At 44.4% G+C, this 26457-nt stretch overlaps 1 protein-coding gene across 4 annotated transcripts in view; it reads right to left on the bottom strand.

Annotated features, from left to right (window-relative positions):
• The window catches only part of LOC147463370 (uncharacterized), a 38718-nt gene that overhangs the window by 6125 nt on the left and 6136 nt on the right, over positions 1-26457 (bottom strand). For 2 of the 4 annotated variants that reach the window (XM_086488418.1, XM_086488444.1), the window contains exons 2-11: positions 10645-11011; positions 9712-10567; positions 9555-9595; positions 9400-9468; positions 9202-9302; positions 9051-9129; positions 8826-8924; positions 8665-8733; positions 8501-8550; positions 8339-8420 (exon numbers count right to left, since the gene is read on the bottom strand). In XM_086488418.1, the coding sequence (XP_086344544.1) occupies positions 8339-8420; positions 8501-8550; positions 8665-8733; positions 8826-8924; positions 9051-9129; positions 9202-9302; positions 9400-9468; positions 9555-9595; positions 9712-10567; positions 10645-11011 (1813 nt within the window). Of the gene's footprint in view, positions 1-5431; positions 5828-8338; positions 8421-8500; positions 8551-8664; positions 8734-8825; positions 8925-9050; positions 9130-9201; positions 9303-9399; positions 9469-9554; positions 9596-9711; positions 10568-10644; positions 11012-26457 lie in introns of those variants that run through there. The other 2 variants (XM_086488426.1, XM_086488436.1) reach the window with 2 other exon arrangements.

Below are 26457 nucleotides of genomic sequence, written 5' to 3' on the forward strand. Positions count from 1 at the left end.
TCCCACAAATCATCATTAGAAGGACAAACCAATGCATGGATGACACATCAATATCGGCAGGCATAACTTCGAGGCGCGCAAGGATTGGTACATTCATGGCTCAAATTAGGATTATTAAGAGGAGAGTGTGAGACCCTGCGTTTATTCCTTCACCTCCTGCCCGTATTGAGCCTTCACTTGCAGAGCCTTCTCCTACATCACCTTCACCTTCCCCAACTGCTGCGCATCCCGACACACCTGCCTATTTGTGGTTTACATCACAAGTTTGCATCACCATCTTCATCGAGCGAGTTTTCGTTTTCAACACAGCCTGTCACAAAGCTCTGCTATGGGTAAAAGAGGAACATTGAGCTCTCAAGCCATGAAGGCCACCATCGACGAGAACGTTCAAGAACTTGAAGAGTTACATCAAGAAGAAGCCAAATGTTTTGTGCCTCATCGGAACACCAGTAAGTACATGTTTCAGCAGAATGAGCGAGCCTACTAAAGATATGGGGCATGGAGAAGGTCTTGGAAGCCACCACGATTCCATTTGATGCTACAGTAATTCAACGAGTTATCGACACTTTCAACTCTGATGTAGACACAGTTCGTATTAATGGAAGGACTCTTCAGATAAAAGTTGCAGCACTATCCCAAGTTTCAGCCTGCCCTTTGATTCAAAACCCCAACCCTACTCAGCCTCAGCAAATGTGATTAGCAGTTTTCTGAAGGAAACTCCTCAGGCCAAAAAGAAGCGAAAAGATGTGGGCCAGGGCATTCCAATCTCAGCGCTGGAACACAAAGCAACCTACAATTTTTTTGTTGACGCTATCAGTCTGAAAAACAACCCCGCGTATGTATCCAAAAAGCTGTTTAGCATGATTCTGGCCAGAAAGATGAACACCAAGGCAGTAATCAATTCAAGTCCCATTCTATTTAACAGTCTAGTGACCCAAACAGCAAAAGTACAAACCGAGCATCTGTTTGAAGCATGGTATGTCTGGTAGTTTTTCTACTGGGCAACCAGAAAGCCAGTGCATGCGAATGTTCAAAATTCCCTGTTGAAGATCAGTGGAGGTGAAGCACCCAAGGACCAGACCAGACTACTGGTCTGGATTCTCATACAGTACCGGAACAAAGAGGGATCTAGAACAGACAGAAGCGGGACCATCGGAACCAGCGAACAAGAAGCAAAAACTAACAAAGGAATAATGCAATCAACTCAAGGCCCAGAGCTAACAAACTATTTTTGCATCAACAGTCCAGAAAACCATTTATCAACGAGCTCTGATCAGGCTACTACTACTTCAAAAACCATGTAGTAACTTCTTCTATTGTGGAAACATCAGTAGATCGGCTTTAAGCCCTACACAAGGATCAAATGGTGGGCAGTTTGGTTGTGGACACCTCTGGAAAGCTACCTATACCATATAAAGTGCCTGTGCTCACCTACCAGAATGATAGGACAGATACAAAAACAATCACTATTGGATGCGTTGTCACAATCCAGACGGGATGGAATACTACAGTAAACGCCATAGTCAGATGATGGAAGCTCAAGAGTTCTATCAAGCAAGTCGACATAACCAATCTCGAGGCTGAACTAGAAAAGTAGATCATCAGGTCTGAAGAATTGAAGCAAGAGCTGCCTGCCACAAAAAATATTCTGATTAATGTTGAATGTATAGAAGATTAGGATAAGAAGACCATCAAGGCACTCAACAAAAGGTGGAGTTGTTAAAGAGTCAGAAATCCACTCTAAGTACAGATAAATGGAGATTGACCAAAGACATGAATGCACAAAGGATGAAGCTAGATAAGAAGACTGCGACGGAGACGGCACCAGATCAGCTAGCAACAGGGCAGCAGTAGAGTACGGCTCTCACCAGAGCAGATAGGCAAAGCTATGCTGATTGATCTAGATTCAGAGGAGGACCCAGACCATTCTACCTAGTGCGTTAGCCTGAACAAAAGATTATGACAAGAGAAGGCCCTCCACTTCCAGACCTTTTTACATGATGATGACGCATATTCGGATCTGCAGGGGTCCCAAATGTTGTATGTAGGGGCAAAGAGAATGATTGACCAATGGAAAATAATCAGCTATCATGAACAACAACGTGTAGGCTGCCTCCACACCCCAACACCAACCAACTGCTGGACAGGGTTCCAGAACATGTGTTGACTGCAAATGATATGTTGGTGAACCCTCGGGCTCAGCAATTAACTACAATAAATGTTCAGAGCTAGGGTTTGCACTTAGAAATGCTGCTAGGAAACCGCTCTTCGTACAAGTGTAAGAAAGATATCAGATTGGAGATGCAGGCACTATTAAGAAAGGTGCAAATTGATAGGCGGATACTAGACCAAAAAGTGAAGATTTTGCTTGAGAACAATGCGCCATCAGCAGAGGCCCCAAAACCAAAATAAGCCTCTGGGAACAAGAAACCGCCTTGAAAAGTTTGTTCCATCTGGTTCGGATCCTGCGCAAAATGATGATGCAAGAGAACAGAATTTCATTGAATTAGTACTTGATTCCCCAATGCTTATGTATGCCTTGCCCATGAAAGATGATGAGCTTCCCACGTTCTACCCTGCTTTGTAACCGAAATACAACGAACCAACTGATCAACAAAGGTACATCAGGATGGTAGACCAGATCAAGGAATGTTATGAGCAAAGTAGGCTCTTTGAATTGCTTGGAAGAATAAGCTCAATGAAACTGAACAGAAAAATTGCTTCATTTTAAGGGCCTATCACTTTGTAGGCTACAATGAGTCTTTGTAATCATTGAGTTGTTGCTCCTACTGTCATTTAGCTTTGTTGTATCAGCACTTGGTGCCATTTGTACTTTCCTTCAATATCTGAATATACCAGCTCCAGTCTTGTGTCCAATCTCTGACTTTGTACTTTTATTTCAGTCTATATCTGATTTTCATATTTGTCTGGAGTCTGAATCTGAATCTGCCTATCTGATCTGACATCTACTCTCAGCTTCCACCCTGGAATAGCTGTCAGAGATGACCAAGCCATTCCATAGTACTACATAGGCTATCAGATGGGCCTTAATCTTTCACTAGAGCGGCAGATAGTGCTACTCCTCCTGAGTATTTGTAAAAAGCTTCTTCGTTGGAGCTCAGCTTTCCTATCTCTGGCTAGGAGCGTAGTGGTGACCAACCAGGTATGTTGAGTAACGATGTAGTGCATCGCCTCTGTGCTTGATATTCTCTAGCTCCTATACAAGTCAGGTTTAATGAGTTATCAACATTGTTTTTGGTCTAGATGAGATGATCAGCCAACACACACCAAGGTAGCGTAATTGGTCATCACTATTCTGACCAGCCATGGCTACTAGGGAGTACGCAATCCTGCTCGTCAGCCAGGGAAGCATAGCATAAAGAGGACATATCAAAAGAGATACTGGCGAAAAAAATCTATGGACACTTAATACACAAGCTAGGTTCTTGAGTATCCTTGTATGGAGCCATGCTCCTTAATCCAAACATAATCACATGCCTTGCATGCATCCAAATCGAGTTAAAGGGACATGATCAAGCTTTGGAAATGTCAAAAATTTCTTGTAGAGATAGCCATGCTATCTTTCTCAAGTTCGTATAGTGATTCTACTAAATAAATTCTAGATCAAATTAGAATATAAATAAACCAAACAATCCCTAACCTTTTTCTAGTCTCTTTGGTTCTGTAAATTATCTATGTAGTTCTAACGAGAGAGGCATTTTTCTTTGCCCTTGCAGCCCCATGGATTTTGTAGAAAGACTTTTGCAGGCAGAGATTGGAGGTTGCAAGGTCAAACTCCATGCCTTGCATGGATTCTTAGGCTTCTTCCAGGGAAAGAGCTGTGGAAGGAACTTCTGCAGGACATGTTTTGAGCTAAGAGTTCCTCATCAAGTGGACCTTGGCTTCCTGACACTTGTTGCCGAGATGCATAGAGTGGTGCTTGGGCTAAGGCTGGGAGGCTTGTTTTCACGTCATCAATAGCATCGCACCATTGACAGACAATGAAGCACACGTGGCCTGTGCAGGAAGGGTGCTTAGTGGACACTGCTCGTGCAGAGCTAGGGGTGGAGTCCACTCAAGGTTTGAGGAGGCCTAGGACGGCCATAGGGTGTGTAGCCCGACACACCATGAGGATGGGTCATGTATGTTAATAAAGGGACTCCTATGGTTGGGTGGTCATTCATTACTAGTGCTCCTAAGTCAAAGAGCTCACACTAGAGCTCTTCACGAGAGGCGTACAACGCCCAGGATTCCCGCTTATGTTACCCTGGTATCGGAGCAGGTAGTTGCCACTTGTGGATTGAGATCCATGCGTAGATACATCTTTATACAGGTGATAAGTTACTTTTGTCTCTGATTTGTGCCTACTTTAAGAACTTATCAGAGGAAAAGGGTATGGTTAAATCACATCTGTATACTGTTAAATAAATAAAGGGACTCCTATGGTTGGGTGGTCATTCATTACTAGTGCTCCTAAGTCAAAGAGCTCACACTAGAGCTCTTCACGAGAGGCATACAACGCCCAGGATTCCCGCTTATGTTACCCTGGTATCAGAGCAGGTAGTTGCCACTTGTGGATTGAGATCCATGCGCAGATACATCTTTATACAGGTGATAAGTTACTTTTGTCTCTGATTTGTGCCTACTTTAAGAACTTACCAGAGGAAAAGGGTATGGTTAAATCACATCTGTATACTGTTAAATAAGAGCCTGTAGTAAGAGATGTGTTATGTGCCAATTTTGTGAGCTCATGCAAAATTAAGTATAAGTAATGCCACAGTAAAGCTGTGTTATTGAAGCCTGAATGGAAACGACAAAAGCTGCAATAAAGGTATTGGAGGAAGAGCTGCTTAAGTCGGTATTGTACATCAGGTCGCCACTGTTAATGCAAACCTGAATGGAAATGACAAAAGCTGCAATAAAGGTATTGGAGGAGGAGCTGCTTAAGTCGGTATTGTACATCAGGTCGCCGCAGAAGGGTGGTGCTGCCATGAGCACTACTGATGTTGCACAGAGGGTGCAGCAAGTACCGCTGGCTGACATGAAAGTGAGCTCATGAGCTTCTGAGAGAGCTCAAAATGCAAAGGCCTTGAGCTGTGCACTCAACACAGCATAAACTGTGTTCGACACACATGCAGAGATAGAAAGGTGGGGCATGGAAGTTTGCGAGAGCAAGGGCTGCGAGAAGCTTTGAGACCCTCTAGCTGGGTTTGCATCACCTCTGCATACTAGCTTGTGTAATAGACTTGGACACTCCAAAGCAAAGATCTAATGCAACACACATGAGAGAAAACTAAAAGAACTGAACAAAACTAAGGGAGAGACGACACGACACCGCAAAGTTCCACACCCAGAGATACTAACCCCAAAGATTGGCGCCCCTTCTCGGTATTTCTTTATTATTATGCTTACAAAATTACAATGTCCGAGGGTCCTTGCTCTCTCTGCACTACTTCCAAGCTAACCTCCCAGAGTGAGAGGCCCTAGCACACTTATAAAGGCCCCTGGCCAAAAGCAGTACATGAAAAGCTAGTCTAAAAGCATTCGGAGGCCAAAAGCTAGCGCCCTCTTGGGCTGTCCGTATGCAGTGCTGCGCCAGCATGTCAGCACGATTTGCGGCACAAATCACGGAAGTCCATACAGCCACATCACCGTCCATTCACATAATTTGGGCCTCTTGTTTTATTTTAATAAGTTTTAGGCCCTTCGGCTGGGGTACCATAAGTCGGGAACACTTTGTTGGCCATTCTTTACATTAGGTCATGCCATATCATCACTTTGTGACACATCCCCCTCTTGAAAGAATTGTAATCGCCCTAAATTACACCTGCAAAACAGAGAGGACAAAAACTAGTTCAGCAGACACTGACTCTTACCAACGTACTAGACCACATAGATCTAGCACTTGCACAAAGACGACAATCACTGAACATTCACATCACATTTACATCACTATCCCCGTTGAGACCTTAGATGAGAATCATGATCATTGTAACTTATTTAGCAATCACATCCAAGCCACGCTGACCTCTGACGGATGTCTTGATTGACTATTTCTTGTTACTATCATATCCACATAACCCCTCAGGTGAACAAGACACAAATGCTACAATCATTTCGTCTTTCAAACATGCACTCAAACAATACACACATGAGAGAGCACATGTAAAAGATTCATTTTAGGAATTCCTATTTCAAAGTACTTCTTTACATAAAGTCATTCAACAAAATATTGTCAGTTCGTCACTATCCCTGAAATCTCAAAAAGAAATCAGAGACTTTATTCCATCGAGGTAACCTGTGACTAAGGAGCGGAGTAACTCCCCTCGTCATTCTGCACTGCACCATATTCAACCTGCTGATTCATCGGTAACTCTTGGAATAGTCGATGCTAAACCAAACGCTTCAAGGTAAAGCTCTAAAATTTGAGGAGTATCTGCTAGGTCCTCCTCCATCCACTTGGCATCCAAAGCCGGGTAGTTCCTGAACTTGACTAAGTACCGGCATGTCAGCTTACCTTTCACTTTCCTTTCCTTGTGAGCCAGGACCTGTTCTGGAATGACAATTGTCACAAATTGATGACGTGTCTGTCCAGGGGCCGAGCTGCTGAAAACCCTAATTCTGCAAACCCTAACCCTAAAACCTGCAAACCCTAATTTCTGCCAGAACCCCTAACCCTAACCCTAACCCTAAAAACTGTCCTAAATCCTAACCCTAACCCTAGCAGCAGGCTGATATTCCCGGATAAAGCGCTGGCATGCTGATGTGGCATCGTACGGCAGGGCTGAATTTGCGGCAGCTTTTTCAGTTGCTTTTGCGGCAGTTTTCAGTTTTGCTCACGCAAGAGAGAGAAAGAGAATGCTTTATTTGAAAACAAAAGAGAGCTTGAGAGAGAAGAGCTTTTGGCTATTATTTTTTATACTTTTGGATCTGAAGCTTTTGGGGCTCTGCTTTTGGCAACCCTTGTAAACTTTAAATAAGCGCTCTCTTGTACTGTGAACATTGATTAATACATAAAGAAATACCGAAAGGGGCGCCGGTCTTTGGGGCCAATATGTCTAGGCACGGAACTCCGCCGGGCCAGTGCAAAATCTATTGTGAACTGTAAACTGTTTTGAAGTGGTTATTTGGTGTTGTTGTGATTGATTCTTCTTTTTCTTCACACCTCGCCTGGCTCCAAATTCCAACCATGTGGCAAGGTCAAATTCACGGAGATGCTACAAAGCCTTGCAAACAAGCTATGAGATGAGGTAAAAGGTACACTACTCCGCTTTGTGAAATTTTTGCCCCTTTACGGTATTTCGATCCATTCACACCGTCTGCACATTAAAGCAATCAAGGCAAACTAGTTGCTGGACTTCGGAGTCAAGAGTGGGATGCACATTAGGAGCTGACCAGTCGCCGCCCCTCTTGTTTATTTGGACAGCTCTATTGTTTCCGTATCTTGGAGAGGCATTTAGTGCCTCCTGCTGAGATTATGCAGGACCTATGGGCCGAGTTGATCCACACCCTGCACAGCCCATACGATATGACTCCAAGAAAGCTCTGACAGCACCTAGCATCGCCACTAGCAAGCAGGGCCTTTCTTTGCAGCAGAGTGAAGTTCTGTATACTGACACAAGAGGCCCCCTGACTTGAGCTTTTTTTTTATCCCAATTGTATTCCTCCCTATAACTACATGACGTCTGTAGCTCGTCATTGTCTGCTTTCAACTAAAAGAACAATCTTCTTATTGTTTGCAAGCGGGGGTTCATTGCCAAGCATGCAGCATTAGCCACTATACCCCCAGGTCTGTAATAGGCCATGTTGGGCTTGACATGTCATCATCCCACATGCTGGAGATGACAGTGAGTGTTGAAGTATCATAGGGTGCCCAGTAGTAACCTTATCAGGTAGTTGATCACTTCTTAAACGTTTACTTTGGGTACTAAATCTCCAGGGTAAGCACTTGGACCAAGAATGCAAAGACAAGGTATAAAGTACAAGATAATTTCTGTGGTGTAATGTACAAATGATCCATAACACTGCGGACACGAGTTGGAGGGGACACGTCCTGGCCATGAATAGCTGAGCTGTCTGCTCGCAATCTGGGTAATCAGAAGCTCTTGCCCTCGATATTTTCCCTGAGATAGACTAGAGTGTCTGTTCTGGTGCAAAATGATCCACTCCACATTGTACATTTGTGCTCTCACCTCTAGCCCACACGCATCATTTATTAATGTCGAGAATTCTTGTCCAAAAGCATAATTAACACACTTGATGGAAATTAAAGAAAAGGTGGGCATTGTGTCAACTGGCTAAAATTCACAAGAAGAAAGCTACATGACCATGGTTGTACCTGCATTGCATTCAGACCATCCCAAGGAATCTTTCCTGTCGCTAGCTCCCACAATATGACACCAAAACTATATATGTCAGCCCTGCAGTATAAGCATTATCCATCTGTTATTGTATAATCTTAAAGCTTTGGAATGCATAAGCTCGACACACAAGTATTTACTTCTCGTCAGATGGCTCACTTCGGAGAACTTCTGGAGCCATCCATTGAGGCTGCAATGGGAAAAAACAATTAATGGTTTTCAATTAAAATTAAAGAATGATATAGTTCTGATGGTGCAAGTCAGGGTGAAGCATCTATATTTATTGAGCTTTAAAGACACTAACCGTTCCCTTCCCTGACTTGGTTGTCAGAAAGGTCGCATGTTTCATCCGAGAAAGACCAAAGTCTGCAACCTGCTTTCGTATCAAGAACAAAAGGATTGCATTTTCAAAACAGTGGGTTTAGACAAGTGTTTTCTCAACTGTTTTACAAAGCCCCACATTACCTTAACAGTCCAGTTCTTGTCAACGAGTAAATTTGATGATTTCAGATCTCGATGAACGATCGGTGGGTTGCAGTGGTGAAGATAGTTCATCCCACGAGCCTGCAATAAACAGGGAGATCAAACATAAATATTAGCTGCTTTGACAGGCTTGAAAATCTGCCTACATGTCTCAACTGTTTCCAATTAAAAAGAACAAAGGATTTCTATAAGTATGGGACAGCCTACTATATCCAAAGCCATTCGCAGACGGCGTCTCAAATCCATTCCCTGAGTATTTCTGTGAAGCAGGCGAAATAAACTGCCCCTGTTTTTAAAGTTCCGTTAGCTCATATCCATATGTAATTAGAATAAAATTGCTGCAAGTTGAAAGTACAACCGAGGTAAGAACTCTGTTACAATTGACAGATGAGTGGATGACGTCACAGCTCCCATGAAAAGCACTATGTTTGGATGTCTGAGTCTCTTCATAAGAGCAACCTTTCTTCCAAGCAAAATTAAAGCTGTAAAAGCATATTGAGAGTTGCTAGTCCTGCTAAAAGCACAGAAAGCGAACACCATGGCCGCTAGTGATTACCTCCGTTCTGAAGTCATGAAGAAGTGCTGGTGAATATTCTTTTTCTGTGAACACCTTTACAGCTACATCCTAAGAGACAAAAGGAGAAAGACGCATAAAAGTAGAAGTAAATTCACAACTGTGTTTCAATAAACCACAAATGAAAGTTAACATACCGAGCCATACCAGAGACTATGATATACAGTCCCACATGAACCTGGAAAACAACATAGGAGAAGCCAATCTTTCTTTAGGAAAGACTTGCAGATATGGCAGTTTGATATTTCCCCATAATTCTATGCTTCAAGAGAATGTAGATACGCTTTTACCCACCTTGTCCAATTTGTTCACCAAATGTTAACTCCTCCCATGCAATTTCACAATCAATGGCATCACTTTCCGCAGCATGCGGTCGTAGCAAATTGATAGAGGTATTGCTTGCATTGCTGCTGCTCATTGGCAAGTGTAACATGCCATAATTCTGAGAGCCAGCAGCATCTTTCACACTCAATCCTTTAACAAGGAGAGATTGATCTTTCTCTGCTTGATCCATTTTGTTCTCTGCATCCTCCTTCAACCCTAACTTTTCAGAGCTTCGGAGATCCTCATCACTAGTAAACAAAGACCTTGTTTGACTTTGATGATCATCAATCTCATCTGGGTTATGTCGCAACCATGGCATGCTCTTTTTGGCAATCCATGCCTCTGCCCTAAATCCAAGAGCCTTAAACCCTCCAGCTTTTTTCCCTTCATGCTCACCCTCATTCTCAATGGCATTTACACGCTTATGCTCTCCCAGTTTTGCAAGTGCAGCAACAGGTAAGATGTTGGATTGAGCTAACCCTGTCATCCACGATTCTGCTTTTGAACCCAAGACCTTCAGTACACCAGGCTTCCTTCCAATCCCTTCACCTTCATGCTCATTTAGCGAGTCACAACTGTGGCTGCTCTTAAGAGCTAATAACGAAGAGGGGGAGATGCTTTTGAAGAGAGATTTTGGCGTACTACTTCCACTTGAGGTAACATCTGCCACAAATTTATGATCTTCTGGATGTATTTCAGTACTGACAACATCTGAGCAATGGCTGCCTCCACTCCCACCTTCAGACTCGATTATCGAGTTATCAGATCGCATCCAAGAGACCTTGGAAGAGACTCTTGATGCTACCTGAAATGATACCTTCGATGCCTGGTGAAGACATGTAAGAAAATTACATTTTGACAAGAGTTTCTATGCATACAAACACAAGTGGTTGAAATCAATACCAAGTTAGTGATTGCCACTGTTAATTGAGAATGCCGTGGCTGCTGAATGCTTGCACCATGTGAGCCACCTTCATCTGCAATATCTGCTTGTTTAGAAGAAGTCTGTTGCAATTGCGAGTATACATCACTGGTAACCTCCACCACACCTAAAACACTACCATCATCATCATAGTACGGAGAATCTGTCACCATAGCTGTAAAAAATTCTCCAGATTTTTTCCTGAGATGAACTAGACCTGTCCACTTTTCTGCCAGCCTGATACGCTCTTTGAAGCTTTCAAATGCATGAAAAGCTAGCAATTCTACACCATTGTGTCCCAAGATTTCTGCTTCTGTGTAGCCAAAAAGCATTTCTGCAGAGTGATTCCTGCACCCTTTTTTGAATGTTAGGTCCTTTAACCAGTTTACAACTTAAAAAGTATGCATGACTGGCAGTTTTCAGATAAAAACCAAACATGAGCAATGACAAATCACGTCAATCATAATCTGCGTAGCTCTGGCCAATGCATCAATGCAAAGATTATGCCACCTGAGTAAAATTTAGGAAGAGACTAAGACGAGAAAAAAAACGGTCAAAAAGGTTCCAACAGATGAACACACATGGATAAAAATCTACGAGAGGCATTTTAACTTGGGTCAATAGTACACTAAAAATGAACATAAAATTACAGATTTTAGAGAATTAAGTTCCCTCCTTGGTCACCAGCCTTTGATGTATCGCCCATCTTTTGTAACTTTGTATCACTGGTGGATTTTCCCTATGGTTTGTTGTAATTGTCATAATTCAGGGGTTTTTTCACTACCAGCTCCGTTTAGTCTGTGTTGCCTACCGGCTTATGTAATGCATATGGGTATTGTAGCTTGGTTATGCTGCCCATGCCCGCCGTGCACCAGGAAGGGGGGGGGAAGGGGGGGCACGGGCTTATTTTTTCATCACAAGAGAGATTGCTTTTGGGAAGGGGTTATAAAAGCACTCCCTTAGGACATTTTAGGAACACAATAGCAAGCGAACAAGAGTGTGGTTTTTGCTTATGCACTTGACCTACACTGAAGGAGATCATCTTTTCAAGATTGTACCCAACCAGATTGAGGTATAAACAAATAACCGAAGGGGGGCGCTCAGTGATGGAACACGATTTAGGGCCGCCGACTCTCTTCCATACGAGCATCCCGCTCCACCATCTTTATCCATCCAGTTTAGTTCAGGTAAATCAAGTTGTTCTAAAGTGCCAAAGTTATTTCAAGCATGTAGTGATCAAAAGTTCACCATCCTCTTTCTAGCCACTAGCAGAAAGTGGTAGTGGCTAGAAAGAGATCATCTTTTCAAGATTGTACCCAACCAGATTGAAGTATAAACAAATACCCGAAGGGGGGCGCTCAGTGATGGAACACGATTTAGGGCCGCCGACTCTCTTCCATAGGAGCATCCCGCTCCACCATCTTTATCCATTCAGTTTAGTTGAGGTAAATCAAGTTGTTCTAAAGTGCCAAAGTTATTTCAAGCATGTAGTGATCAAAAGTTCACCATCCTCTTTCTAGCCACTAGCAGAAAGTGGTTACAGAGAGAGATTAGGCCATGTGAGACCGGCAAGGAGATAAAATAATGCAACAATTGTCAGAACAGCACAATGTAGAAGGTAGCTCTCAACAGCAGACGGGGGGGGGGGGAGAGAGAGAGAGAGAGAGAGAGAGAGAGAGAGAGAGAGAGAGAAATGAAATGAAATGAAATGTTATATTAACATCTTCAAAAGGCCAGAGTGACCTATGAGACCATACTGATACAAAAGTGGTGAATCTGTTACAATGTCTGAAAAGTGTGAAAGTGTGAAAATAAATGCGAAAAACTAAATACAAAGTATTAGATAAACTTCTTAGGAGCATTCTGGGTGTCTGGCTAGAATGCTTCTAATCCTTTGTTGTAGTCTCCTCCGGTGAAGTGTGCTTCTGCATCTCGGTCGTGGTCGTCTCGATTTCCTAAGCTCAATCGCCCTGTCAATGAGGGTGCCTTTAGTATGAATGTGGGTACTCCTTTGTGCTCGCTGCTGGCCTCTTACTTCTCCTTCCATTCCTGCTTCTCTCGATCCGAAGAAATCTGTGATCTGCCTCTGAGGCTGTAGTGCTCTTTGTCTTCTCATTAGATTATCCCTGTGCCGATGTAGTTCCAGTAGGTACAGGCCTAAGCACCTTTGATCTTGGTATTGCATGACTCTATCTAGAGGTCCAAAGCCTTCTTTAAATAGGCAATGGAAACCCCCACGTATCTCATAGTATACGGTGCAATGGCATATGTAGTGTAATTCTGTCTCCGGCTCCATTCCGCATAACTGCAAATTCTGCTCTCAGGTGGGATTCCCCTAAATCTGCCAAATTCAATTTCCAGTTGGTGTGAGGATGTACGAATCTGACCAATAGCACATCTCAAACCATGAGACAGGTGGGTATCCATGTAGCTCGGGCGAATCACAAGACCATCTTCAGATAGCTGTAGGAAGTTTTCTTTGTAGTCGGCCATCTTCGTGCCCAATTCTTGTGTAGCGTCTACCCATGTCCTCTTAGTGTCCAACTGTATAAGATCCTGGCGGATGATTTTATTAATCTCCGTTCGTGTGATTGCCAGTGATGGAGCCTCAAGAGAGTATTGGAAGGGGGGTAATCTTTCCATACTGAACCCGTGTCTCCAAAACCACGGGGACAGTTGCGCATACCAGCATGATGTATCTCCTTTCATTGCTAATTGTCGAGAGGATTCGAGGGCCAATCTAGTATATCGGCAATTATTTGTATCCCATAAACCATGTATAAAGGACACTGATCTGGTAAGAACTTCAATTTCTATCGGAGGGGCAGCTAGTTCCGCTCGGGTAATCGCGTGTGGTACGGAGGCCTTGGTTCTAATCATTCGGGAAATCATAGATACCAAAGGTCTCTCCATTGACTCCAATTATCATGATCCACAGATGGTCCCCAAATCTGGACCCCATAAAGCATAGCCGAAGCCACCACAGTATCAAAGAGCCAAAGTTTTGTTCGTGGTTCCTAAAACTGCACTTATGAACACATCCTCTCCAACCCTCCCAAGGCCGCAGAGGCTCTGGACAATCTAGCATCCGCTGCTTTCTTAAGAGTAAACTTCGGTCCTGTAAATACCACACCAAGGTATGTGTATGCATCTGTGTACTCTACTGTATCCTGGCCATATGCAAATGTAGGTGTCGATCTCCTAACCCACTACGGTGTGGTGTTAAACACCATAACTTTGGTTTTACCCAAATTTACCGACAGTCCGCTGTCCTCCGCGAATTTATGTAATGCATCTAACTGCCTCTGCATTCCATCTGGTGACTCTGCTATCAATACAATATCATCTGCATACAACAACAGAGGGATCCATGACCCTGCAAGTTGAGCACCTCTGTCACCCTCTCTATCAATGTAATCTGATACCTCATCTATATACATACCAAATAAAGTAGGGGACAGTGGGCATCCCTGCTTTACTCCAACGGTGGAATGAACAATGTCAGAATCCCCTTCTGGAGTACGTACATAGCCAGTTATTGACCCGTATAAGGCCATGATCCCCCAGATAATCTCTTTGGGGACCCCTAACTCTTGCATTCTGCGCATCAATCTGGCCCTTGGTACTGTATCAAAAGCTTTTCGAAAATCCACAAAGCAACAACACATCCTTCTCCCGCTTGCTCTTCCTTCCTCAATAATGGCTCTGAGCGTAAGAATATGATCTAAAGTGGAATAACCCCTCCTGAATCCAGCTTGCCCTGTTGCCCTTATGCCCTCATTCTCTGCCCATCTACTCAATTTTTGTTCCAGAATGGATGCGTACAGTCCAGTCAATGTGTGACCCACCATAATGGTACGGTAGTTCCCGGGTATCATAGGATCCCCTGACTTGAAAATAGGTACGATAGTAGATAATTTCCAAGATTCAGGTAATCCTTCACACATGACTCGATTAAACAGACGAGCAAGGACTTATGAAAGTAGATCCCTTGCATGGATCAGATGTTCTGCTACTAAACCCTCATGATCATATGCTCTTCTTGTCTTCATCTTATCAATGGCTTTTTCCACCATTTCCGTAGTAAAGAAAGTACTGGTAGCAGGGCATGGCTCTAGCGAATCTGGTAATCGAGGCTGTCCAGATACCATATATAATGATGTTACATATTGACCCCAAATCTCAGGAGAAGTAATTGTCGGAGGCGATGAGTGCTCGTGAAATAAACGCCAAGCCTCATGTGAGTCTTGACTCAAGAAGAGCTGATATAAATCCTTCTCCAGTTTGGCTAACAATGCCCTTTTCTTGCGACGTACTATACGCCAAAGAGCAATCCGAGACTGCTTATATGTGATGATCCCAAGTGTAAGCTCTTTCTCGACCTGGGTTCTCGTCTCTCTGCATTCCTCGTCGTACCAACTGTTTGAGGCATGTTCCCAGATCCTCTCTTCTGATCAGGCTGAGTACGTGGGTAAGCCTCTTGTGCTGCTCCATGTAGTATCTCTGTTAGCTGAGAAGTAATCTCCTCTACAGTATATACTGGCTCGGCTGCCCACATCCTATTATAGATCTTTTCCACATAGACTAAATCAGTCTCTGGCGTGAAAGTATATCTTGTGTGTGTCTTCTTCCTTTGTACTTGAGAGGCATTGTATTGGAAGGAGATTGATAAGGTCAAGAGAGCATGATCCACTGCAATCCCAACCGGTCTGGGTCCCACCTTAAAGTCCTCGATACTAGAAATAAAGCTTGGTGAAGTCATGACATAATCCACTGTACTGGCCCCATGCATGTGCGGGAAGCATGTGAATCCCCCAGATAAAGGGAAATCTCTAGACCATTAAGTATGGCCAAACCATGTGTAGTTGCCATTTCCATGAGATGTCTCCCATATTCAGTGTGCTCTTTATTCTATGAGTTTCTAGTAAGCCCCTCCTGTGATAAATCCACTTCTCTGAGCATTTCCTCAGAAGTATCATAGAATATTGCTTGAGAGTTGGCCGTTCTGGCATTAAAATCTCCTAAGAGAACGATGTCTCCATCTCTAGAGAACTCCCATATGTCATTATTCAATATGGAGAAAGGGGACTGTCCTTTAGGTGAGGAGTAGACTGATGTACTCGGAGGGAAGTAGCATATAGCGATATATAGAAATCTACCTGTCTCGGCTCTCATTCTCACCCACATATACCTTGCTTGTTCATCTTTCCTGATAATCTGTAGTAGTGGTTTCAGCTCCTCTTTGAATAAGACTGCTACTCCTCCTGAACCCCGGCTACCTCGTAGAGATCTCTTGTCTGGTCGACCAGCTATTTCCCATAAATACCCCTTCACATGTGGCATAAGCTGTCCCGGTATCTGGTCTATCTCTGAGTAGAAAACTATGTCTCTGTCCCTCAAGCTGTCTTCAAAGGCACCTACATCTAGCCTATATGATCCATTACAATTCCACGCCGCTATCCGGAGCGTCGCCCCATAGGTCTCGCACCGTCATGATGAGCGCTTTTCCAGAACCACTACTTTCCCTCCTCTATAAAAGGCGATTTTCCCCTTTTCGCTTGCTGCCCTAATCTCTGGCATCAACTCTTGAATGTGTGCCACTTGTGCCAATGTAAGGTCATCTCCCAAGAAAATACCGGTTTTCTTAAAAGTTGGCCTCTTCTTTAGAAATTCTTTCCTTATTTCTATATTCGGGAAGCGGAGAATAAGTGCCCTATCCTTTACGTTTCCCTTCTCGTCGATTCCTTTCTTGCCCACTCTCCATGCACTTGTGTGAGTAGGCTCTGTGATGCCCATGCGTTGTAGCAGTTCCCTCACTTCTTCATCTACATTCTCTTTGTCTTTGACTCCTGTGACCCGCACATGCCTCTAGAACCAGATTCTTCCTTTTCTGCTCTTCCTCAATGGTCATATTAATAATGGTGGAGGTAGGTGTGGTCTCAGGCATTTGGGCCTTCCCTTTCTTCGCATCCTCAATCCATTTCTCTGCTTCATCAACCTTTTCTTGTGTCTTAACAAGACATTCCGCCCATGAAGATGCCGTTTTCGATTTCTGTTCATCTCCTTCTCGTAGAGCTTTCATCTGATCCTTCATGTCCTCGAGCTCCTTCAGCACCGAAGGTTGGTCGTCTCTCTTCTCCTTAGTTGCAGATTTGCAAGCCGCAAGTTCTCCTTTTAGCTCCTCGATTATTGCATCTTTTTCCCCCATGCGCTTTTCCATATTTGTTCTCCATGCTTCAAAACTTGATACTACCTCATCGAGTTTCTTTTGCATAATGCATTCTGTTACATTTACTTCGGCCTTGATTAGGTTTCGTAATTCCGTTTTCACGATCTGAATTTCCTCATTCTATATTCCCCGGATCTCTCTCCTTAGTTCTCTCATCATGTCTCCATACATGGAGTTCCTGTAGCTCTCAGCATTCGCGTGCATTTCCTTCCTGATGTCATCCCTCATATAGTTTAGCTCTGATTTGAGCATCACCTGGACCTTCTCCATCAGTAGCTCATCATGTATCCTGGAGGTTTTCCCAACTCGTAAGGATCCTGGTGATAGTACAGTATCTCTGTTTCTCCGTTTCAAAGTAGCCGTTGTTTTTTTTGGGGTGGTGTAGCTATCTACACCCGGCCCTTCCCCTACGGTAGGCGGATCCATCGAACCCGAGCCACAAATGTGGGGTAGGGTACTAGGGTGAGGGACTGAGAATAAGGCAAACTTAAAGGTTTATCTTAAAGCTTAAAAACCTTTGCATGTACTGTGAGTGGCTTATCTCCTTTGAATTTATAATTGTCTGTTGTTACGACTTGAATGGCTCACTGAAATATATAGGTAGAATAAGGCAAACTTAAAGTTTTATCGTAAAGCTTAAAAAACCCTTTAAACTTTAACGTAGGAGATCTTTGTCTTTCTACGCGTAGATGAAGGGAAGGGGGGGGGGGGGGGGGGGGGGGGGGGGGGGGGGGGGGGGACTTGCTACGCGTAGGAAGTCCTTCTACGCGTAGGAGAACTTGCAGAGAGAAGAGGGCTTGTGTGCGTACGGAGCAGGTCTCGCGTTGGGCTGGTTCTCTCTCTCTCTCTCTCAGCTGCTCTGTGACCTACGCACAAGGTGACTTGCTGCTCTCTCGCGTGAATTTGCTCTGTGACCTGCGCGCCCTGTCAAGCCATCCTCGCATGAGGAGGAGCTGGTGTGAGGAGTTTCATGTGAAGCTGCTTTGTGACCTGCACGCCCTGTCAAGCCACCTGAGCGTTTTCTGGTGCTCCTTGCGCATTCTACTCTGAGACTTGTGCGCCGTATCCTATGCCCTACGCGTGAGAGAGTTGTTGAAGACCTGCGCGCTCCCTGCCCTCATCCCTATGGTCAGTTTGCTGATGAAAATGAAAAGCTTCTCAAGACTCTCCCTCCACCACCAGTAGCTGCCTACAGAGCTTGCCTTTGTGAGCTATGGTGCATGCGTCCTCTGCAGTCTTCTTTCTCGTAAAATGAGAGAGAGAGAGAGAGAGAGAGAGAGAGAGAGAGAAATGAAAATGAAATGTAATATTAACGTTTTCAAAAGGCCAAAATGATCTATGAGACCAAAAGGCTCCGTGTGGTGAATCTAATACAAGGTCTGGGTACAAAAAGTACAAGGAACTAAAAAGAAAATAGTGGGTAGGGGTGGGGTAAAAGCTGATACAAAGGGAAGACAAAGGGTGAGCTGATACAATGGAGCTGTCTGACAGTCGAGGCATCATATACATATACATCAGTATCCGGGACGGCTCCTATGTCGCGCCAATATGGTATGGATCCTTTGTCGCAATCTGCGTCGATCTCGAGAGGGCCCTCTCATCCGTGGGCGACAGGACCCGCCCCAACTCTATCGCCCGATCAAGCAGTATGCCGCTGGTGCGTTTGGTGTTGTTATGCTGTGGGGGCTGCTTGAACTCCTTTGTTGTGACTGAAAGAAATCTGTGATCTTCCGCTATCCCTAGATCTCTCTCATTGTGCCCCTTTTCAAGAGGTCCTCTCCATGTTTGCGAATCTCCAGTAAGTATAATCCAAGGCATCTCTGATCCCAGTATCTCATGACTCTAGAAAGTGGCCCAAAACCCCCTCTGAATAGACAGTGAAAGCGGCCTCATATCTCAAAGTATACTGGGCAGTGACATATGTAATGTAGCTTTGTCTCTAGCTCTATTTGGCACACCTGACAAATCCTAGACTCAGCGGGTACTCCTCTAAATCTGCCTGTCTCGATCTCTAGCTGATGTGAGGATGTGCGTATCTGACCAATGGCACATCGTATCCCGTGGGATAGATGAGTATCCATGTATCCTGTTCTGATCACAAAACCATCCTACGTGAGTTGGAGAAGATGCTCTCTATAGAAAGTCATCTTCGTACCTAGCTCATGTGTAGTTTATCAATGTCCTCTTCGTACCCAACTGAATCAAGTCCTATCTGATGAGCCTGGTAATCTCTGCCCTTGTGAGGGGGATGGAGGGTGCATCCAGAGAGTACTGAAATGGGGGTAGCCGGTCCATACTAAAGCCATGTAACTGAAACCAAGATGCCATCTCTGCATACTAACATGATCTATCTCCCTGCAATGCCAGCTGTCGCGAAGATTCTAGTGCTAATCGAGCATATCTGTCTCTAGGGAGAGCCCAAGTGCTATGCATAAATGAAACTGATCAAGTGAGTGCCTCCACTACCAATGGAGGAGCAGCGAGCTCCGCCCTAACAACGTCATGTGGTATTGAGGCCTTGGCCCTAATCATCCGAGAAATCATAGACACCAAGGGCTTCTCCATACATCTCCATCCATCAGTCCTACCAGCTCTGCTACGATGATCAACTGAGGGGCCCCATATCTCCACTCCGTACAGCATGGCCGAAGTGACCAAAGTGTCAAAGAGCCAAAGCTTTGTCCGAGGTTCCTGGAACTGAACCTGTGAACATATCCTCTCAGGTCTCCCCAATGCTGCATATGCTCTGGTCAATAGCGTATCTGATGCACGCCTCAGGGAAAATATTGGACCATTGAAAACCGCCCCAAGATAAGTGTATGTATCTGCATACTCCTCAGTCTCTCAACCATATGTAAAAGTGGGGACGGACCTCTTTACCCACTACGCCGTGGTGTTAAACACCATTACCTTGGTCTTACCAAGGTTCACAGATAATCCACTGTCCCGTGCAAATACATGCAGTGCATCCAAATGACGTTGCAAGGCTCTGAGTGTCAAAATCTGGTCAAGAGTTGAGAAACCTCTCCTGAACCTTGCTTGTCCTGCTGCCCGTATACCCTCTCTCTCTACCCATCCACTTAACTTATGCTCAAGAATTGATGCATATAGCCTAGCCAGAGTGTGACCAACCATGATGGTTAGGTAATTCCCAAGAAGCATAGGATCTCCTAACTTGAAGATAGGCACAATAGTGGACATACTCCAAGTCTCCGGGAAACCCTCATACATGGCTCTATTAAACATCATAGCAAGAGGCTCTCCAAGCATATCTCTGGCATAGATAAAGTGCTTTGCTACCATACCATCATGATCATGTGCTCTTCCTGTCTTCATCTTGTCAATGGCTTTCCTTACCCTCTCAGCAGTAAAGAAAGTACATGTTTTTGGGCATGCCTCTGGAGGGTCAGGCAAAGGTGGCTGCCCCGATGCTATAGAGAGAGATGTAGCATATTCCCCCCATGTCTCTGCGGAGGTGATGGCTGGTTGGAGGTGGAGAGTGCTCATCGAAAAGCCTCCATGTCTAACTAGAGTCCTGACTCATAAACAGCTGATACAGATCACGCTCTAATTGAGATAGGTAAGCCCTCTTCTTTCGTCGCACTAGGCTGCGGAAGATAATATGTGACTATCTATGTGTAGTAGTACCCATGTCATAAAATCTAATATCTAATATATAATCGACCCATATTAAACTGATCGCTTAATGTGGGAGAATAAACGGGAACAAGGGTTAAGATATAGACTTGTGCTTATAGATCTATCTCAACACGGGGCCAATGGTAAAGGGGCCCAAATGAGAGATGGTCTATCAAAGAGCAAGGCTAACCAATGGAGCATAAGACCTTAGGGTTAGCTTCATTGAAGACCTCCAATAATGTGTGTAAAAGTCCTTTGACCTTAGGTAAGCTAGGGCTGAACGTGAGGCGCGGGAACCCGACCCAGCTCGAGGTGCTTGTCCTGCTTGTCATGCTTGATGGCTAAGGTTCTTGAGATGCTTGATGATTGAGGTGCTTGAGATGCTTGAGGTGCTTGATGATTGAGATGCTTGAGGTGCTTGACATGCTTGAGATGCTAGGGTTGCACTTGAGATGAGAACCCAGCCCAAGCTTAAAGTGCTTAAGGGCCAAGCTTGTGGTGGGAACTGGGCCTATGCATGAGGGGCTTGAGGTGTCAAAAAGTCAAATATTCAATCCCTACAAGGAGGAGGTGAGCCCTACATGAGGGGGGATGAGAGAGGACACCCACACACTCACACAAGGCATGCATGGTACAAAGAAAGCAAAAGGGACACTTGTCAAGTTCCTCCTCATGTTGCCCTCACGGTGTGCCTGAAGCCTATTGGTTGGCCACCCAAGGGGTCCAATGATAATTTAGGAGATTTAATTAATTGATTTTGCATTTATTAAGCCCTCTCTCTCAAAGGGAAAAGGGGGACACTTGTCCCAAGGCTACCCTTGTTGCTTGTAATGCCTCTTGCTTGTGATTGGCTAGGCTTGGAGGGGTCCAATGAGCTTCAAGCATGAGCTACAAGAGGGGGTCGACCCAAGCAAGCTAGGGGGTTGCTTAGGGGGTATACTCACCCACACACACTCACAAACACTCTCATTGTGTGCTATGCAAAGTGCAAGAGCTCCCTCTCCTTCTCCAAGGAAGTAGAGGTTGAGAGCCTACACCAACACTCTTGGCTATGGAGTGCAAATCCAACCAAGATCCATGCTTCAATGCTTAAGCTTGCCATCTCCTTCTTCTTCATTACTATGCTATTATGTATGCTAGCAACAAGAGTTATGATAAGTGAGGAACTAATTCTTTCTCCTATGAAATGTTTCTTCTTCCTCTTCCCTACCCTCATTCCCTACTAGCTCTCTCCACCTTCGAAGGTGTTTGAGGTCTTGGGACTGAGGCTTGGGATAGTTAAAGCTTTCTTCAAGTTTATGTTATGTTTGTGATGCATGAAGCTTTCCATCTTCATTGCATCACCTAGGTCACAAGGAACACAAAGATTGTAGTGTAACAAGTCTCTTAATGGGAGATATCATAATACAAATGCCTATTGGAGGGGGGACCGGCTCCACATAAATGCGGTCCTCAATTGTTGTCATATTCTCTAAATTCTCTCTCTTGCAAAAGTATTGTTCATGCCAAGTTAACTAATTGCTATGATTATGTTGCTATCTTCAATTAAGTTCACCCGCTATGCTCACAAAGTCATTTCTCAAAAGTACTCTCATTAATTTCCGCTACTCTCAAGTTAAATAGGCCAATTCCATTACATTGGTATCAGAGCATTTGGTTTCTCTTTTCTTGCTTAAGAAGAGAGGTCCTTAAGTAGCCTATAAATGGTTGATGTTGTTAATTATATTAGGGTAAGTGGAACTGGGATCTATTATCGGTTTTGTTGAGCCCACTATGTGGGAGATGGTGCACACCTCGAGAGATTTGGACTTAATAATAGAGTCTTTTTAGACTTGCCTACGCTTTACCATTATTGAGCCATAAGAAGTCCGAAAGGAGCTAGCCCTCGGCAACTCTGCTATGTTAGACCTACTCCTCTACTCTCTATAATTAACCATTTCAAGCCGTGGGTGTAGATACTTAAGAGCCGATTTTCAAAGGCTAAGAGGAGTGGCAACTAAGGTTTTGAATTGCCAAAGCATACACTAAGTACATACATAAGATTTGTTAACATGGCTGACAATAATCAAGAGAGTAGAATGAACATTGATAGCTTTGATTTTGCACATGAAGGTGCTAATGATGATGCTCCCATGTTTGTGAATTATTTCGTCACTAGGTTGCAGCAAGCTATGGGCAACCCTGCTTTGCAAGCCGAAGTTACTCAACAACTTCGTGCTTATGGAATTTCCCTTCCTCTCCAAGAGGAGAGAGAGCTTAGGCGGCCTCTTGCAGAGACCCCCAAAAGAAGACTCTCTCCCATTCGAGAGGAGGAATCCAAAGAGCAAGAAAGCAATGAAAGTTTAAGTTCCTCTGAAGATGTGGCTCCACAAAGACGGCGGTCTAGACGATCGCCCACTCCTCCCAAGAGGAAAAGATCAACACATAGTCCTTCTCCTCATCACTCTGAAAGGCAAGAGAGGAAACAAAGGAAGAAAGGGCTAGGAAGGGGTCACCCTCATCTCCTTCTTCTTCTCCTTCTTCTTCACCTTCTTCCTCTTCCGACGAAAGTTATGGCTATTCTCCTAGAGAATACAAGAGGGGAGGACATCACAAATCATTTCCTGCATGGCGAAGGTCACAAAAGCTAAAGAAGTTCAAGGAGGGAAGAAAGAGTATCTCTTTTCTGACCTATGATGGCACCTTTGGTGCTACCGACAAAGTGTTGGCCTTCATCCAGCAATTTGTGTCACGTGACACATCCAACCCTATGTGTCCGTGTACAAGCTACACCATAACAGGGTTCCCGTCAGTCCAGTCAGTTTAGATTAGAAGTGATCTGGCACTTTTGTGAGTCTATTCGTAGACCGTGCATGCCCAGTCACTTAGTGTAGATGCATATCCTCTGGTTGCACACAGCATAAGCATAAGCATTTCCATCAAATTCCATCAGAGTCAGTTTGGGAATTTTTCAACATCCTATTTTTAACATTTTTCACTTATTTATTAAGTGACTTTTGTTAGAAACTCAGTAGGGCAAATTGGGTAAGTTAATATATAAGCAAACCCAAGTTAGCACAATAGGGCAGATGAGCAAAGAGCACAGCAGGCTTCCAAGCAACAGGTGTTCCCTCCCTCTCAGCAAGATCCTCCCCAAGCCATCTTGGTGAGGCCACTCCATCATCAGCCCCAACGTTTTATAATCGCCATCATTCTCCCTCCCTTGGCGTTTCTCAAGCATCAGCCCATCGCCATCAAAGCTCCCCTTTCCTGGCGTTTTTCTCCTTACCGGCAACCATCCCTCAGCGTTTTACTAACGCTAGCAAGACCTGCAGATTCTCATCGTTTTCAGCCACAAAAACGCAGCCTCAGCCCTGCAGTAAGGCAGCTTTTTCAGCCCTTGACATCAACCCAAAAACACAGATTGACCATTACAAGAACCTCAGAGTTTTGTCATCAGTAGGAGCCTCTTCAAATCAGAGAATTTCAGCCATAAAAACAGCAGTAAAACAGGGATTTTCAGCCATACGAAACAGCCCCAAGATCTCCCAGATTCTTAGCCATTTTGCCCTTGTGGACAGCAGATAGAAGAGAAACCAATTCAGCCCTAAAGTCATCGTCGTCGTCATCGACATAGTCCCCGTTTGCATCAGTCCATGCATCATCATTGTACACCTTTGTGCAATCAAAAGTAGACCACTCTCGCCGACGAGAGTGGGGCCTTCGGAGGAGGGTTTTACAACCTCTCGGGTGTCGTATCTCTTTTCTCTCCTTCTCTCAGTCTCATACACTTGCACGCACAATATCCACTCACTTTGTTCGTGATCATAGCACTCTCCATAAAGACGGAAGGCTCTCTCCTTCCCTAAGAACTAAAAGGAACCTTGAGCAAATAAAGATCAATAATCTTGAGAAAATACAACATTCATTCCGCTGCACCTTACATTGGTATCAAAGCTTTGGAAGTGTTCTGCATTACTCAAGGAAAGAACCACAAGAACCACAAGAATTTTTTTTTGCTTGTTGCGGTCACACGAACCCAAGTTTACTTGGGCGTGTCGATTCCTAATCGTGTTTTGTTGAAGAGTGACAAGAATCCCAAGAAAGAAGGGCTTGTCCAACCTCCCCTTGTGTCTCTTTTCACTCATTGAGAGCAGACCGTGCACTTAGCGGCCGGCCAATCGACGTGAGGTGGGAAAAAGCAACCTTGGTGTGAGCGCAAGGCCACCAAGGGGTGCGCCCGCAGAAAAGAGTAGAACTCGGGTGAAGAGAAGATCCTTCTCCAACGCGATTTGCAAGCAAAAGGAAACCTCAAGACCCTCAAGAACCAAGTTCCTCGTGAACTTAAGAACCAAAGATCCTAGTGCATGGTCGTCACCCGAAGCGGAATGGATACTTCGCATACAAGTGATGAGCATGAGAGAGGCGACGAAGGATTCTCCCCACCAGGAGATTTTTCCAACCCTCCCCCTTCGCCATCTACGCCACGAGTTGTTCTAGCTCCTATGGAGATGATGGTCAAGTCAATGATGGACATGATGCTGGCACAACAAGAAGCGACTCGCGTCACTTTAGAAGCGAATCGCGTTGCGTTGGCACAACAAGAAACCAATCGCCTTGCTTTCGAACGCGAGCACGATGAACGAAATGAACGAAAAGCAGAAAGGGATGCCGAGCGTAAAGCTCAATGGGAGATACGCACTCAAGAATTTATTTCCCAAGTGCTAGCCTCGAAGACCGAACCACCTAAAGATCGTGCGAATTCCTCAAGTGGAACCACAATGCGGATTCCAACAACCCAGTCACCAAAAAGTTTACTTTCAGTAAGTATGATGGTAAGATGGATGCTACGGTGATTCATTCTTGGTTGCATCATTTTAATGCTTATTTTGCGACAACTAAGAAAACAGGAAATAGCAAAGTTTTGACGGCAGCTATGTACCTTGCCGGTGATGCCATCAATTGGTACCACGCATGGCAAGAGGCACAGCTAGCCGTGCACCTAGAGACAGCCGACGATTTCACGTCCCTCTCTATTAGTTGGGTTGATTTCCAAGACAAGCTCAAGGCGCGGTTTATGCCACCTCAGTACCTCGCACGATTGAAAGAGGATTGGCGCAATCTCAAGCAACATGGTATGCCAGTCATGTCTTTTTCTAACCATGTTTTGCAGCTAGGCACTCAATTACGCAAATCGGATGATGAGCGCAAAGAGGCTTTTCTCTTTGGGTTAGACGAATACATCAAGTTTGATGTTGAAGTCTTTGACCCCGCAGATCTCAACAAGGCGGTAGCAATCGCTCTCTCCCAAGAGATGAAGCACAATAAGGGAAAGCCTAAGGAGAACAAGTCTTCTCAAGGGACATCACAGAATTCTCAGAACACATAGAATGGTAAGAACGGTAAGAATGGTAAGAATGGTCATTCTTCTAGCCCTTCTCCCTCTAATTCCTCGGAAAAGAACTCTAACAATGAATCTAAGGGTAAAGTTAAAGCACCTGCAAAACCTAAGCTAACCCCTGATGAAAAAGCTTCCCAAGGAATTATAGGAGGATACATCACGGCTGAAGAACAAGTGATTTATGCTAAAGAAGGTAGATGTTTTCAATGTCACGTCAAGGGTCACATTAAGAAGGCCTGTCAAAGAACCAAAGGCACCCACAGCTACCACAAGCACTGTCACAACACAACTTGCATCTTCTCATGACTCTGACACACACATTGATGAATCTCTCATGAAGTGTTATGGTCATGTAAAAGGACAGCGTTTTATCATATTGTTTGATTCAGGCAGTATGCATGATGTGATTAGTCCCCCTCTTGTTGAGAGAGCCCGCCTCGAGGTTAGCCAAAAATCTCCTCTGAGGTTTTTGGCTTCGCTCCTGGTATGGACTCTCTCATCACGAAGGAGTGCCTTGATGTGATGTTTACCGTTCAACAAGCTTCT

Source organism: Adiantum capillus-veneris, chromosome 2 (assembly GCF_014529385.1).
Source record: "Adiantum capillus-veneris isolate H3 chromosome 2, ASM1452938v2, whole genome shotgun sequence".
Classification (NCBI taxonomy): Eukaryota; Viridiplantae; Streptophyta; class Polypodiopsida; order Polypodiales; family Pteridaceae; genus Adiantum; species Adiantum capillus-veneris.